The 15,684-nt window shown below is 49.2% G+C and overlaps 2 protein-coding genes and 1 pseudogene across 2 annotated transcripts; 1 reads left to right on the plus strand and 2 right to left on the minus strand.

Moving 5' to 3' along the window:
* The first annotated feature begins 1,536 nt into the window (after window positions 1-1,536).
* Window positions 1,537-3,017, plus strand: LOC112350228 (annotated as a pseudogene).
* Window positions 3,018-7,403: 4,386 nt separating this feature from the next.
* On the minus strand, window positions 7,404-10,508 carry LOC112350229 (pentatricopeptide repeat-containing protein At2g34400-like). The gene is made up of 3 exons (XM_024686061.1): window positions 8,610-10,508; window positions 8,084-8,227; window positions 7,404-7,766 (listed from the first exon to the last, which is right to left on the minus strand). Exons 1-3 carry the CDS (start codon window positions 10,506-10,508, stop codon window positions 7,404-7,406), a joined length of 2,406 nt encoding a protein of 801 aa, XP_024541829.1.
* A 3,023-nt stretch (window positions 10,509-13,531) lies between these two features.
* LOC9646981 (50S ribosomal protein L5) lies at window positions 13,532-15,157 on the minus strand. Its single transcript, XM_002981139.2, has 3 exons — window positions 14,819-15,157; window positions 14,545-14,745; window positions 13,532-14,485 (listed from the first exon to the last, which is right to left on the minus strand). Exons 1-3 carry the CDS (start codon window positions 15,107-15,109, stop codon window positions 14,093-14,095), a joined length of 885 nt encoding a protein of 294 aa, XP_002981185.2. The 5' UTR covers window positions 15,110-15,157; the 3' UTR covers window positions 13,532-14,092.
* Window positions 15,158-15,684: the final 527 nt, after the last annotated feature.

The following is a 15,684-nucleotide window of genomic DNA, read 5'->3' on the forward strand; positions in this document are numbered from 1 at the left end:
GCTGGGCTTGAGATTCTTGATGCCCGGAGCACAGCATTGGTCACATAGACCTCCTTGCGGATCATGGTGTCGTTCTTTTTTTTTTTCGCCTTTGGTGGGCGAATCCAGGTCATGCAGTGATAATGGAATACCACAGACATGAAATTCCATAATTAAATAAATAAATAACTTCGATTCTGTTTCCAGTTTTCACAGTTGAAGCTCTGTGTCAAGCGATCATGAAATTACATCGAAAGAGTCGAAAGTGTCACAACGAGTCAGTGGCTTATATGATCGATGTGACTTGCTCTCAGGGTTCTGGGAAGGGCAGTAGTTTCTATTAATCGATCAGTTCCTACTATTCTATCTTCTTGTTTATTTTTCTTCCTGGAATCTCAAACTTCGATCGATCGATCAAGCCCATAAGATCTGCGGCGTCCTCAGCCCCTCTTGCTGCTTTCGCGTGTACCCTGCCTTCTGCCCCTGTCTGCGGCGCATGGGTGGTTCAATATCAACAGGTCGTGGGGAGTCCCCCTGGAGGAAGTGCTGCTGCATCCAAATCAGCTCAGAGCTCCCATCCGGCACAGCATTGCTCGACCAGCTGTCCCTTGATCTTCCCAACGGACTACCCAAGAGCCAGCAGCTCGTGGATGTTTCGATGGTGATCCTCCCATCCTTACGGGAGAGCTGTTGCAACACTGAAGTGGCTCTGGATATCAAGAACTTCTCTCTCGGCGTGGATGACAACGATGTAATCATCAACACCAAGGCTCTAGGATTCTACCCATACCGCTTCAAACTTCATATTAGTCCACAGCTTGGCGAGATGGAAAACTCTGCCATTGCTATCTATGATTACAATTTCCATGACGGTGCTCGTGCTAATGCCAACTCCAGCACTCTCACCACTCTCACCAAGAACAACGAAAGTGAGATTGGAGCTCAGCTTAACTTATCCCCAGTATCGTTCAAATTAAAGAAGAAGTGGGGACAGTCACTCCAAGAGCCAATGGAGTACGAGTCCATCAGTGTTGGAGCTCCAGGGAACACCGCAAAGCTCGAGTGGAAATTACTTCGCTGGGATCACAACGGGAAGAAGTATAAGCCATCCAAACCATACTCTGGGCTAAGTTCCCTCGAGGTACATGCTTTACGCCTTTGGATTCCTTTCAGATTCGTTTTCTTTGTAGCCGCCATTGCGAGGAGGACGAACAAAAATCAGCGTGGAAGACTTTCCTGTTATTGTGTGGCATCTGCCTGTGAGCACGGCCTCCAAGTTTCAACTCGGGTTCAACATTCGTCTGGAGGCCGACATGCATCTCCTCTGGTACCCAAAAAGCAACTGGCTGCGCAGAGAAGCCAAATGCATCAGCAAGAGAGTCGAATTTTCTCGTGAGTTTGTGGTCACCAGGCGTGAGTGAGTGAGCTGTCATACCTTTCTTTTTCCTTTGTCTTGGATTCGGGATTTGGTTCCGAGAAACATGTATATACGGGACAAACTCGACTCGACTTTACACCAGCACAGCTTCGTCTACCACAGGGCATCCTCAGAGGGACATGGCGGGTCTCACGGTGCGCCTTCAAGCTAGCCGGCAAGCAAGCGTCCTGCTTCTCTTTCTTCTCCAGATCGAGACTTGGTCAATGCAAATCGTGGCAAGGCAGCCATCTCAAGAGCCTTCTTCCCCCCTTTCCTGGCCGGAGCTCCCGTGCCCGCCGAGGGCTTGGTCGGACGTCCTGGCGCTCCTCGACTCGCATCAATCGCTTCTGTCGGACGCGGTGTCGGAGATTGCCGAGCTCCAGAGCCTGGAGCAGGAGAAGCAGCGCATCGTGGTGGCGGTGGCGGCCAAGGACGCGGCGATCCGAGTTGATTTTTCTCGTGAGTTTGTGGTGACCGATGGTGAGTGAGAAGGCTGGACACTGTCATATACTTTTGATATCGAATATTTATATTGAATAAGAAAGAAGGTCCTTTGCCTTTGGATTCAGGCGCTTCCTTGCTCCAGGACATGGCGGGCCTCACAGTGCGCCTTCTCGGGCTAGCGGGTAAGTAAGCGTCTTGCTTCTCTTTCCTCTCCAGATCGAGACATGGTCAATGCAGGCGGCAAGGCAGCCATCTCAAGAGCCTCTTCCCCAGAAGCAGCGGGGGTGGTGGCCAAGGACGCGCTGATCCGGGAGTTTGCCAAGCGCGTCAGGGACGCCGAGCAGGTGCTGGAGCTCACGCTGGAGGAATTCGAGGAGTACAGGCAGCCATCCAAGGAGGAAGACAATGGACGCCGAGGTGGACGTGTCAGAGCTCGTCTCCTACGCTCATAGGATCAGCTACACGACGTTTGCTCCTCCCGATTCTCTTCTCGGTCAGCCCGGAGTGCTGGCTCTGGCTCCGGCTCCTCAGGAGCAGCATGCAAGCTTCGCAGCTCTACCACTTCAGCGACATGGATCTGGGCGTGTTGAAAGCTCCGGCAGCCGCACTGCCACCAGCGCCATCGCTGCCGTCGCCAACGGTGGAAAAATCACCACCGAAAGAAGCAGCAGTAGGAAAGACTCCGTTTACTCTTCCCGGACTGCCTCCCGGAATCAAGCTCCCACCGATGCCTAAGCCCGGAGATCCGGTTCCACTGCCGGAAGTGGCACCGCCATCTCCAGCTCTAGCGGCACCGGAGTAATCCAGGTGCCGTTCGTGCAGCTGGATCTAAATCCACAGCTCGAGGACGACTACGCCTCGGACTACAACAACGAGGAGCAAAGCTCCGAGGAAGAGTGAGGAACCAAGTAAGTTGGCATTCTTTCTTCGAGACTTACTTTTTACCCTCAGGATAACCAAAATCAAGAAAGTCTCAAGAAATCCATGTAGAAAAACTCGAGTTTGCAAGTTAAAATCGAAACCTTGGAGGAAACAAATGCTCGATTCAACTCCGGGGGTAAGAACAGTCTTTTCCACTTAACCAGCTCTTGTGTAGCCGACTTCTTAACCTTGAGCTACAGAAGCACGGACCTCACGAACGCGAAGCGAGAACGCGAAGAAAAAGCTTTCGGTTTTGCCAGAAGGGAAGATCTACCGGAAGGGGAACTGCTGCGTCAGCGGTCTCAGCCGCTCTAAAACATCCGACATGGTTGGCCGGACCCGGGCCACGGGATTCAAGCACATCGCCGCGATCCTGCCAAGCTCCCGCGGCACCTTGACGTGATCCGGCAGTAGCCTCAGCCGGGGATCCACGATGGGGAGGACATGGTTCGTCCTCACCAGCGGGACAAGCCACCCGACCAGATCGCCGGGTACTTTCCCAACGTCGTGGACTTTCCTGTTACTGATGATTTCCGCCAGGAGCAGGCCAAAGCAGAAGACGTCCACCTTGGCGGCGAGGTAGCCATCCTGGGGCCAGTCCGGGTCGAGCATCCCCAGCGATCCCAGCGAGCAGCCGGGCATCTGATCCTCCCAGTGGATGACGTGGGCCACCGAGAAGTTGGCGAGGCGGACGCTCCAGTCGCGCTCGATCCAAAAGTTGGTGGAGCGGAGGTCGCGGTGGACGATCTCGTGGCCGTAGTGGAGTGTCTTGACGCACTTGGCGGCGGCGAAGGCGAGGTGGATGCGCAGCGCCAGGCACAGCGGCGGCGCCACCGTGTCGCCGCGGTGGAGGACGTCGAAGAGGGTGCCGCGGGCGGGCATTTGCAGCACGAGGAGGGTCTCCCCGGGGACGATCGCCGCTGGAGGGCCGCCACCATCGCCGCCACCCGCCAGCGCCGCCGGGCGATCGAGGCTGTGGCTCAGCCCGATGAGCCTGGCGAAGCTCTTGCTGGTCTTGGCGTCGGCGTTGAGCGTGGCGTGGATGCGGAGCTCGTTGGCGATGGCGATCTGGGCGGGGTAGTGGCGGGCCGAGTGGTCGGCGATGCCGCGCTTGATGATCACGGGGGTGCCGTCATTGAGGATGGCCTTGTAGAGCGAGGCGAGGATGGATCTGCCGACGAGGCATTCGCTCGAGAATCCGCCCGTGCACGCCTCGGCGTCCTTGAATCGAAAGAGCGACAGCACTGGATCTTTTCCTCCGGCCGCCCTCTCCTGGAGGATCTTCTTCTTCTTCTTATACCTTTTGCGGCAGAGACCATATTCCATGGATCGATCCCAATGCCTCGCTCTCAGCTCATGACGAGGGAGAGGTATCCAAGAACCCTAGACACGGCGCGCCAGTGCCATTGCCACTCCCATCCGCCGCGCGCCACCAATTGCAACGCCAGGCCGATGTCCAGTACCCACATTCCACCAGCTCGATCGATTCGATCGCGCTTCGTACGTTTCGAAGGGACGAGAAGAGCCAAAGGTCGCCTGGAGCCCTAAATGCTGACGTGGATAAGAGCATCTTTTAGTATATTCTTCATTTAAAATTTATCCATCGCCCGTTGCTACACAAGGGTTCCGACGATGGCGGCAATGCCTGGGATGTGGAGGAGGTGCTCAGGCTCCGGGAGGGGGCGTCGTGCTCATACAGGTATACGTGCTTAGTCAGGGATCGGCAGGCGCTCGAGGAAGGACGGCGCGTGCACGATCAAATCCGGAAGAGGGGAGACGTTTCTGGGGAATCTGCTGGTGGAGATGTACGCCAAGTGTGGGAGATGGGAGGATGCGAGGCAGAGAACACAAGATTTCTTTCTCTTTCGGGACGGTGATCACCGCGGCAGCTCAAGAGAGGGATCACAAGTGGGCAGTGGCTGGTTTGTTTGGGAGATTGCTGTTGGGAAGGCCTGAGACCGGACAGGCAAATACTTCTCTCGTCGTGCGCGTCACTCGACGTCGGCCCATGCTTTGCCTTGTAGATAGCGGTCTAGAGCAGGAGCTGGGGAATACGATGGTGAGCAAATGCGAGGGGCTGGAGGAGCTTTTCGAGAGGCTTGAGAGCAAAGGATTGTTCGCGTGGACTGCGATCATTGGAGCCTGTGCTCAGAGAGGTCATTCATAGCAGGGAAGCGCTCGAGTTTTTCCATCGGCTGGACTGCGAGGGTGTAAAGCAGGACATTGTGAGCTTCATCACACTCCGAGCGTGCACCAACTTGGAAGAATTGTCCGAAGGGAGAGTCATCGCCGGCTCTCGGCCGGGGGCCTCGACTCGGATGTCATCATCGGCAACGCGCTGGTAAACATGTACAGCAGGTGTGGTTATCTGGAAGCCAGAGAAGCCAGGGACGTTTTCGACAGGAGTTTAAAGAGCAAGGCCTCGTGGAACACGCTGATCCCCGCTTACTTACAGGAAGAACGCTCCAGGGATGCGATCCAGCTCTTTCTCTTAGATGGTACCAAGCCAAACGACGTGACATTCGTTGGCATAACTGGAGTTTGCAGCAAGGACCGCTATGCAAAGCAGGTCCACGAATGCGTGATTGCTTTCTGCCAGTGGTATCCTCCACTCGTCCGGTGTTCTGAGGAACAATCTCGTCAACGTCTACGGAAAGCTTGGCGACGTCGCCCACGCACGCAGAGTGTTCAAGGAGATGGAGACGAGAGATGTGTGCTCGTGCACGACGATGATCGCAGCGTACGCGCAGAACGGACACGAGAGGCAAGCGTTGCAACTCTACCACAAGATGGACCTCAAAGGATTGAAGCTGGAAGCTTGCAGCCGGATCGATGCAGTAAGAACGGGGAAACAGATTCACGAAAGGATGGTTTCCAGTAACTCCGACTCCTATGTCTACGTCTCCACTGCGCTCGTCAACTGTATGGCAAGTGTGGAGACTTGGAGAACGCACGGGCGGTGTTTGACAACATCGAGAACCGTGGTGACATAACGGCGTGTGGTCAGCACGGGCACAGCGAGGAAGCCATCAGACTGTACCAGAGAATGGAGCCAGACGGAGTTGAGCCCGACGAGATCACCTACGTTACTATCGTCGGTGCTTGTGGTGACATGCAGTCTGTAGCGGAAGGAAGGTCCGTCCACGACGGGATAGTGAGAGCCGGCCTGGAAAACGGAGCTCTCGTTTCCTCAGCACTCGTCAGCATGTATTGCAAGTGCGGAGCCTGGACGAAGCATGGAAGATCTTCGACGGTTCCGACTTGACCTGGTCTCGTGGAACGCAATGATCGTAAACGGGGAGGGGAAGCAGGGGTTGGAGCTGTACGAGCGCATGAACTTGGACGGTGTGGAGCCGAACGGTGTGACTTACGCCGGATTGCTATTCGCGTGTGCACACACGCAGGGCTACTGGACGGGGCCTGCAAGCAGTTCGTGTTGCTCAAGACGGACAGGGGGATCGAGTGGGATACTTCAGCTGCATGACGGATATGCTGGGCCGGCTGGGAAGGCTGGAGGAGGCCGAGGAGTTTCTCAAGAGGTTTCCACAGGCGGGTGGAGTTCCATGGCTGTCACTGCTCAACTCGTGCCAGGAAGCAGCCCCTGAAGAGGAACCCGGAGACATCGTCGTCGTACGTGATGCTCTCCAACATCTATGCGGCACCAGAGGTTGCAAAGATGAAAAGCAGGCTCGGGTTTTGGTATTCCAGGCACTCCAAGTCGCAGGATATCACATAAAGGTACTTAAACTTGAAGGTTTTCCTATTTTTCTAAAAAAAACCTTTTCGGCACATTCCAGGATTTACGACCCTTTTCCCCGGAGTATAAAAAGGATTGCGAGGTCATCAAAGGCCTCAAAGCATACTTATGGCGAATCACAAGGATGGGTATGTTCCAGTGGAGCAAGTCTTGAACGAGCTGCGACGATCGGCAGAGAGGCTACCCATCCGCACCAGGGATTTGATGGATCTCATGGATGTGGTGTCCAAGTTGCTCTACGAGTCGCTTCCAGGAGATTCTGGCAAGGAAACGAGAACAGGGGAGGAGATCCAGGGTATGTCAAGTTTTTCTCTTGTGGAGGAACTTCCGGAGAAGAGACCGGATGTGGGCAATGCTAAAAGTTTCAAGAGAAAGCTTTGCTTGGATGAGGAGGATCACAAGCTTCTGGATGAGATATCGAAGAGACATCGGCTGCTAGATAAGACATCGAAACGAGCTCCTCCCAATTACAATCTCAGGAAGAAGCAGCCTAACACCACCCTTTGCTCCATGTGCCAGTGCCACTGAGTGAGAACATCCACAGGACAATCAATGGCGATAATCACGGCAATGGTTATCTAGCGTACCAAGATCAGCTAAATTTTATAAATTTCTAGGGTAGTGAAATATGAATGAATGCAATCCATAAGAATCTAAACAATGTAGACAATTATTTTAATTCTATTGTGGTCATACTTGCAACTGACGATAAATCACGCTTGGAACTCAAACTTGCCTTTCTTCAAGCTGAGCTTACATTTGTAACATGGCCTGTTTCTTACAAATCCTCTTTACCATGGCTGCATTTTTACCGCCTCTAGTAAACGTGCCCTCGTCACACCTCCCACTGAGGCCTCGGCCCAGCTGCTTGACCACCTCTTGACTTTACTTCTTGCTGGCTAGAGCCACGCCCACATCTTTTGAGCCCTCACGTAGCATGGCCTCGATTATACTCAGTGGGAAAGCGCACCACCTTTTGTTCCTGAGCATCACCTTGGGTATGGCCTGACGATTCTCCCTGTTTGCCAAGCTGGCTATGGCAGCGTCGCTCAGAAGCCCAGATTCCTTGAGCAGATACATGGCATAGACATCAGGGCGACCCTGGCCGCCACCTCTTCGATAGGGTCGAGGAGCACGCCCGCGAGCTTGGCGCGCTTCAACAGCGAGAGGGCATCTTTCAGCTCCGGGGTTAATTCGAAGAGCTTCTGGTATGGTATGGGGTGCAGATCTGGCACTTTGGCCTCGTAGCTGTAAACATGGTCATGCTGGAAGTGCCGAAGTAGTGTAATTTCGTACACCGGTAGCGAGGAGAGAGGATGTTGCCAGTGGTGTAATGGACACTTTCGTCTCCAAACCAGCCTCACCTACTGGTCTCAACGCAACAACTCACCCAAAAGTTGACGGGTCCTGGCTTTGTAGCCGCCTTATGCTTTTCTACTTGATAAAGAGCACTAGCGAGACTTGAAGGATAATTCCAGCTGCTTTCTGGGATAAGTTTGTAGCGGGCGCTGACTTAGAGTTTGTGGTCTTTAACCCAGCAATTTGCTCATAGACCTCCAGTCGACCTCCATCACGGGCTTTTGCGTGAGCAATGCCAACAGCTTTTCACGCAGGAGCTTGGCAATGGCATCTCCATAACAAGTCACAGAAAGCATCCAGTTAGAGCCAGCACTAAAGGCTAAGTTAGAGTTGCAGAAGTCTTTCAAAGCCTGTGAATTAACTATTTCTCTCTTAGTAGATAGGCAGAAATGGATCACAACTAATGCGATACCAGGATTGCAAAGATGAAAGATAGGCTCAGGTTTTAGGCACTCCAGGTAGCAGGATTGAGCTAAGCTTGAGTATATAGACAACTTTGCTGTATGGCTTTCTTCGTCACAGTATCCCAAGTCAAGAAGAGGTTTTCTTATTGCCTTTTTCTAAAGGGTATTCCATGATTTACGAGCCAAGGTTAGGATGCACTAAATATAAATGAGTTTTGTTCCACGTCCTTCGTTTGGAACAGCTTCCTTTGTGTAAACCGCTACTTTCATGATAATTCCTTGTCTGAATCGCTATTTTCATGATGAGAGCTTAGAGATTGGCACAAACGAATGAGTATGCTGCCGAGTTTTTAGCATTGGATCTAAGTGCCGATCTTGCAGCTTGTTTGGCGTTGTATTTGTCTCCATGGATTGTACATCCACTCAAGAGGCTCGTCCAGAGAACATCGTTACATTCCTTGGAGCAATCTCTCAAGCGTTTACTTGATAGGTCCAGATAATCTTTGATCACGTCAGTGATAAATCCTTCTCTTGCAAGCGTGTCGAAAACACACGCAAGGTGGAAAAGGTTTGGCTCTATCCCGTGATCCGGAGTCATGGATCGATAGAAACTCAAGGCCTCGCTCGGCAGTCCATGGTGGCAACACGAGAAGAGCAGTGCAACGAAAGTTACGTGGTTTGGATCGATTCCATCCAAGACCATGGCCGAGTAGAGCTCCAAAACGTCGTGATGGTGATGATGCTGGGCGCTAACGACCAGTATGGAAGTCCAGGTAATCTCGTTCTTCACGATCGAACTCTCAAAGATCCCTACAGCATCGTTCAAGCTTCCGCAGCTGCCATACATTGTCACAAGCGCAGTTCCAACCATTGTGTCGGACACAAGCTTACTTTCTGCAACATGCCGGTGAATCGTTCTACCTTCTTCTATACAAGTGCAAGCTCGAAGAACGCACACGAAAGTGACGAGGTTTGGACGATAAGCCTCCAAGTTCATCAACCGGTACATTTGGAACGCAAGTGTACCATGGCCGTTTCGGGCATACGCTGCAATCAGTGCATTCCAAGAGACTCGATCTTTTTCTAGATTACCATCAAACACCCGCCTTGCAGAGACAACATCTTCTAGCCTTCCGTACATTGTGATCAATGCATTTGAAACACGAACAGTTAAGAGATCATCCATAGAGATTCGCTGGTGCAGTGATCGTAAAGCTAAAACATCCGAGCAAGTCCCAGTTAACGTGGTGAACGTAACCTCATCTGGTTTTACACCTTCAAGCTCCATCGTGTGGAGCAAAACTTTACAACTCTTTATATGCCCCCTTTGGGCATACGCAGAAAGTATTACATTCCAAGTTACCACCGTCTTCACGCTCATCCAGTCAAACAAATTTTTACAATCCTCTAAAAAACCAAGTTTTCCATACATGTTCATGAGAGAAGTCGCAAGAACAACATTGGAAGCCACAAAAAAGTCACACGATAGCATCAGCTTGTGCAAAGCCTTCCCGTGGTATATCACTTTCGCTTCTGGATCGCCCGAGAGGGCATCCAAGAGAAGAACAAAAGTGATAGAATCCGGTCTCGCGCCTTCAAGCTGCATCCCTCGAAAGACATCCAGCCCCTCTCGAACGCCCCCTGAGCGGCAAAAAGCATCGATCATGGCGTTCCGCGAGAACGAGTTCTTGTGTTCCATATGTTGGAACACAATAAAGGCATCACGGACAGCCCCGCATTTGCCATACATGTTGATGAGCGCAGTGCCTACCACAACATCTCGAAAGAAACGGCCTGTCAAGAAACTGGAATGGATCCAAGAGCCTGTTCTACAATCGCCCACCTGGGCACAGGAACCAAGCAAGGCAGTGAAAACGAAAGAATCCCTGGGCTTCAATCCTTCTAAGAGCATCCAATGGAAGAGCTCCACCGCCTCGGTGTGAAGTAGACCACCGTGAAGATCATCCGTGTATGCCGAGATTATCATCGTCCACGAGAACAAATTCTTGGAGGGCATCTTGTCAAACACTTCCCGGGCATCACTCAGGCTCCCACACTTGCAATACATGTCTATGAGATGGTTGTTTAGATACCTGTCTGATGCGAGCAGCGTGTTCGTGGCCAAAGCGGCGTGGAGTTTCTTCCCAGATTCTAGGAGCCGATTGTCTCGGCAGAGCCTCACCTCCTGAACATACTTCTCCACAGTATTCAACCAAGTATGGTTCATGGGCAATGAGAAAACAAAATCTTAAGTGGTGCTTGTTAAAGATTTTGGCTTAAAGCATTTCACTGTATGTTATCATTGGACGTACACTCTCATCTGGAGCAAACCCCTCCCACATCATGATATGAATCGATCATCGCGCTCCCAGACCTTGGGTTCCTATATGGCATCCTTCAAAAAATCATCCTGGCCTTCCGCAAATATCCATTCCTGGCATTTTTCGTAATTGGTTTGGCCAGAAGGACTTCTGGGCTGAAGGAATCCTTACATGTCTGGGACCAATACACTCTTGAGTTGCCATTGTTATTGTCAGATGTGATGCTCGTTGGCCCGGATGCATGCACGCACAAGGCAATCCTGGTATATTTTTTTCTCTCCAGTAACATCCATTGTAGCAAGGAAAAATTAGAGCTTAACAACCCCATTTCCACTCTTTGGCCCAGTCGCCCACGAAGTTTAGCTCTCTAGCAGGTTCGCATGTAATAGTCTAGGATGGAAGGAACGGTTTCCACTGGCTATAATTTCCGACCCAAGCCCCAAACACTGGAAAATAATTTTCTTGGCCCATAGATCAAAGCCGATAATCTAGTGCCAGCAAAGGTGAAGTCACTAGTAGCATGAATACTTCATAACAAAAGCAATGGACGAAAAATGAGAAGAACAAAAGCAGGCTTGAAGACAACTCACCGGCTTGGTAGTACGTCTTGAGGCTGAGGGTGTTCCTCAGTCTTGGGAGCTGACTTTAATTATATTCAACGCAGCCATGGAAGAAGAGGGAGGGATCATCAGGTTGTTGGTGTAGTGTTGCAAGGGAACGCACACTCCAGATCACATAGAAATCAATCTTTGACTGGAATGCAAGAGAAAGTCTGCCCTAAAAATCTTTGAAGCAAACTTTTTGATTAAAAGAAAAGTTTAAGAGGATAAAATCACAGCCATTGGATTTAGAAATATTTCTAAAATATATTAGGAATATCCATTACACCTTACAGTATAAAATTTTATTTATGAAAAGTTGGGATGTTAATTACAACCTTTAAAAAATATTAACTACCCACATAAATAACTACTTTGTAATATCCACCAAATAGTATTAGGATAATGTGCTAAAAAAATTACTATATTACAATTATCTTGAATAGTTAAGTATGAAGAAATTATGCATTTAGGTGAATTAGAACAGTATTTGTTAGCTGCCCATAATACTTTTTTATTGTTATACAAAACAAGATTACCATCATTTTGAAGTTTTAATACACAAATATTAATATAATCATTAGAGATTTTTGTTTCCCATATTTTTTTATTTTGTAAGAAAAGAACAACTTGACAATTTGATGTCACCATCAATATAACTTTACCATTTGGAGAAATCAAATATTCATTTTGATATAGTTTTTGTGGATTATATAATGTATGTTGCACAAGAAAACATATAGAAATGGAAGTTTCACTATAATTATTTTTTAAGTTATTAGAAAATAACCACTCTTGAACTAATTTATATTGTAAAAAGTATCCTGGATTTTCACTTTCGAAATAATCAGGACAACTAACTTGTAACTCATTAATATTAGCATAAAAGAGTCTTTGGAATCCAGCTATCAAAGTACTACCTCTAAGAGTTTCTTGATTTGAGCATTCATACTTTGCTTTAAATCTTAAATCTATAATTCCTACTGAAGTATTAATTAATTCACCATCTGCATAATTTGCAGGATATGGATCTCTATCATCTAATTTGGATATTAATTTTCTAAAAACTGTAGCTATTTTTGCTATATCTTGGGGATTTAAATATCCAAGTCTTCCAAACTTTGGTCTATAAACTGGTGCTATAATACATGTAGGAAAAAAACATAGTATAATATAAATAAATTTTATTACTGCTACCATCGTGAAAATTGATTTTATTTGTACTTCCTTTAAAAGAGAAGGTGATATTTTAATATTTATAGTTTGTTTTACATATATATATTAAATGACAAGTAAGAATTAAAGAAGGTTTATTTTGACTCTAGCTATGTTGACCAGAGAGAGAGAGAGAGAGAGTTAGTAAGCTAGTGAAGAACAAATTAAGAAAATTATGAAGACGGTATTAGTTCATTTGAAGATCTTTCTTATGAATATTTGCAAATTTGGTTCTAAGTGTAGGAAGTATGACTATTACAACTGAATTGAAAAGCAGCCAATAAAGATCTGCATAGCATGTTATAGGTTTACCAGTCATGGTTGAATATAGACTATAGTGGAGCACACATTGTTTAGTCTATGATAGTTGTGGCATTCTCCAATGAAAAACGTGAAGCCCATCAAGCAAATATGCTTGTATTGATGCTGTAGAAAAGCTCCATTTCAAGAGCTTCATGGTGGCTCTACAATCCTCTTTTTGTGAGCACTTACCAAGGGCCTCTGGAAGCAAATCATGGGCCTATGCACAAAAGCTAGCATTAAACACTGAGGTGATCACCACATCGATCATCACAAGCCAAAAACAAAATGTGGCACACCCTACCACTAAGCAGACACTATAGTAAACTCGGCTGGAAAACATCGTGTCTGGTGGCAACTCGTCATCGCGGGTGGTTTGAATTTTATTGTGATCGATGGCATGCAGTAGCATCCAGGACAATGCTAGGCCAAGTAATTTTATATATATATATATATATATATTTAAGGCGGTAGTGTAAGGCCAAAGCAACACGTGGAGGGCCGGGTAGCAGGTGATGTACTAATTTTGCCATAATTTTTTTTCAGAATAAATGGCTTAATTTTTTAAAATAAACGATTAAAAATAAACTTAAAAAAAAGCTAACAGCTCATCAATTTTCGTCATATATATGGCTTCATGGTTCCTAGCAAACAAAGAAACAAGTTTGGGTAAGGCATTCTTCCAAAAATTCTCCTCACTTCGTCCGCTTGCAAAGCCATCAAACATAGCTCAACACTCGCGTATGCCCATTCATGGCATAAGCAGCCGCCATGGCCGTCAAAGACAAGCATCTGGAACCCGATCACACAGCGTCTTTTCGTTCTCGACTCTAGCAAGTCGATCATACCTGTTAGTATGTTCTCAAAAATCCTGTAAGCTTCAAGGATATGCCCGGACTGGCACGTCCAGTCCAAGTAGTATGGCCAAACCGAGCAAGGCACCTACGGTGGCACTTTCTCGAGCAAAGCCTCAGCCTGCGTGAGAATACCCCACTGCGGGCATAGCTCGTCAAGATTATCCTCGAGCGAGGACATGGCGTCGAACTCGATGTGCGCTTGTTCCAAACAGCCATTCTGTGCATACACCGTGACCATGTTGTTCCACGAGAAGACGTTTGAAAGCTGCTGGACGCTATCAAACACCGCAGCGGCTTCCTTCGCAGCTCCAAACATCTCAACCAAGAAGCGTCCCCTCAGATTGCCGCATGGAGCTGCTGAATCTCCGCCACACTCTTGCAAGAACGGCGTAGGCTGCAAACTTGCTTCTTCAGTCTTCTAGCTCCGCGCTGCTTATTCACTTCGATACCACCCTGTGCTGCTAGCTCCCGGTCCGATCGATGAGAAACTTAGTGCCTGTCAGTCAACCCTCCAAAGATCTACTTCTTCTTCTTGGCGGGCTGCTTGGCACCACCCTTTCCTTTCTTCCCAGCAGCGGCCTTCTTCCCAGCTCCAGCACCGGCGACCATGCGCACGCCTTTCCTTCCTTTCACTTGCTTTGGTTTGGCTCGCTTCGTCTGCCCCAGATATGGGAGTCCCATGAGCATCAGCAGCCGCTTTGCCTCTAGCCTCGACTCGGCTCCAGTCACCAGAGCTATCTTAAGCCCCCTGTTCTGATGAATGTGCTCAAATCTATTCGCCGAGAGCGAGCTGAAGTCCTTGGTTCCGAGATCATACCGGTCTTTGTGGAAAGCGTAGAAGGCGCTCTTTTGCGGACCCCGGGTCTTTGGAACAACGAGCTCCAAAAGCCTGTCCATGAAAGGATACATCAACTGCATCAACAAAACCGAGACCTCGTGAGAGAAAGAACTACTAAACGATGCTCGCATACCTCTCCTCTCAACGTTACTTTGCAGCCAACCGGATCTCCAACCCTGTAGGCCGATCCCGAGACGGGCTTTGACGCTTTCGTGATCGTGGGGCGCTGCCCGGTTAGAATGTACATGTCCCTCACGGTGGTCTCCAGCACCACCGCATCAGTCCGATCGAGCCGGAAGTTACAGTAGACAACGATCTTCTCGATGATAGGAACCTACATTCCCGGGAATTCACGCGAGAAAACCATGGGAAAATCTTGCAATGAAAGAAAGAAAAGAGAAACAAACCTTGCCGATAGAAGAGTATCCAAACTCATCCACAAGCGCCGGCACCACTCTCTCGCGATAGAGCTGCTTGGACTTGAAAATCCTCTGGCCTGGAGCATCGACGCCGGCGCCCGCGATGAGGCCGCGATCCTTGGCATCCGCCGCCGCCACCGAGGCCATATGGCTGGCGGCCTCAGCGTCCACCCTGAATGTCACCGATCCCGAGTGCCGGACGAGGAGCAATCTCGCCGCCATTGCGGCGCCAGCGGCAGCGGCCTGGCGGCGGCATCCCCACAGCACAGCGGCCGCCATGGACGATCGATCGATATCGATCAAAACCCTTCCTCCCACATTCTAGGGTTTAAGCAAGAGCTAGGCAATGTGTTGCGATCGATCGGCAGTGGGAATTCTTGTTCTTGTCTCTTCCGAAATATCGATGCTTGAGGCACTTTTCATGCGATCGTCCAGATGACGAGGAGCATTCCATCAAGAAGATCATCGGCGGCACTAGGGAGGAGCCATCGCTCGAGCGTAGAAATCTTTTTCTCCGCTCAAACCCTAAGACTCCATTCTCCTCCTTGTCGTCCGCCGGTTAGATCCTTAACGTTTTCTTGTTTCTTTGGATGATCATCGGTCGATTGCGCAGGCATTGCAAGATCTCCAAAGCTATAACGACAAGGTACGAGTCTACTGGATGTTCATCATCATACCTTGGAAATTTTCAGGTCCTCGTGCAAGTGGATTCGGGAATAGGAGCAAACAGAAGGCTTCGATTCCATCGGGCTCAATCTTCTCTTGACAAGGTAGATCCATAGATCCAAATTTACTCCTTTTCAAGCTAGCCCGATCTCTGCTACTCTATCCAATGCCGAGATCCCGCAAGACTC

This window comes from Selaginella moellendorffii, unplaced genomic scaffold (genome assembly GCF_000143415.4).
Source record: "Selaginella moellendorffii unplaced genomic scaffold, v1.0 SELMOscaffold_47, whole genome shotgun sequence".
Taxonomy (NCBI): domain Eukaryota; kingdom Viridiplantae; phylum Streptophyta; class Lycopodiopsida; order Selaginellales; family Selaginellaceae; genus Selaginella; species Selaginella moellendorffii.

Bases quoted from the DNA above. Each gene is read 5' to 3' on its own strand.
- LOC112350229 (XM_024686061.1), bottom strand. From the start codon at position 10,508: ATGAACCATACTTGGTTGAATACTGTGGAGAAGTATGTTCAGGAGGTG. The intron at 8,228-8,609 runs GTTTGTGCCAAT...GTTAATTCACAG, and splicing joins ACTCGGCAGCATACTCATTC to GCTTTGAAAGACTTCTGCAA. The intron at 7,767-8,083 runs GTCGACTGGAGG...CCATGTTTACAG, and splicing joins CGCAAAAGCCCGTGATGGAG to CTACGAGGCCAAAGTGCCAG.
- LOC9646981 (XM_002981139.2), bottom strand. From the start codon at position 15,109: ATGGCGGCCGCTGTGCTGTGGGGATGCCGCCGCCAGGCCGCTGCCGCT. The intron at 14,746-14,818 runs GTTTGTTTCTCT...CCGGGAATGTAG, and splicing joins GATACTCTTCTATCGGCAAG to GTTCCTATCATCGAGAAGAT. The intron at 14,486-14,544 runs GTATGCGAGCAT...TTGTTGATGCAG, and splicing joins AAGTAACGTTGAGAGGAGAG to TTGATGTATCCTTTCATGGA.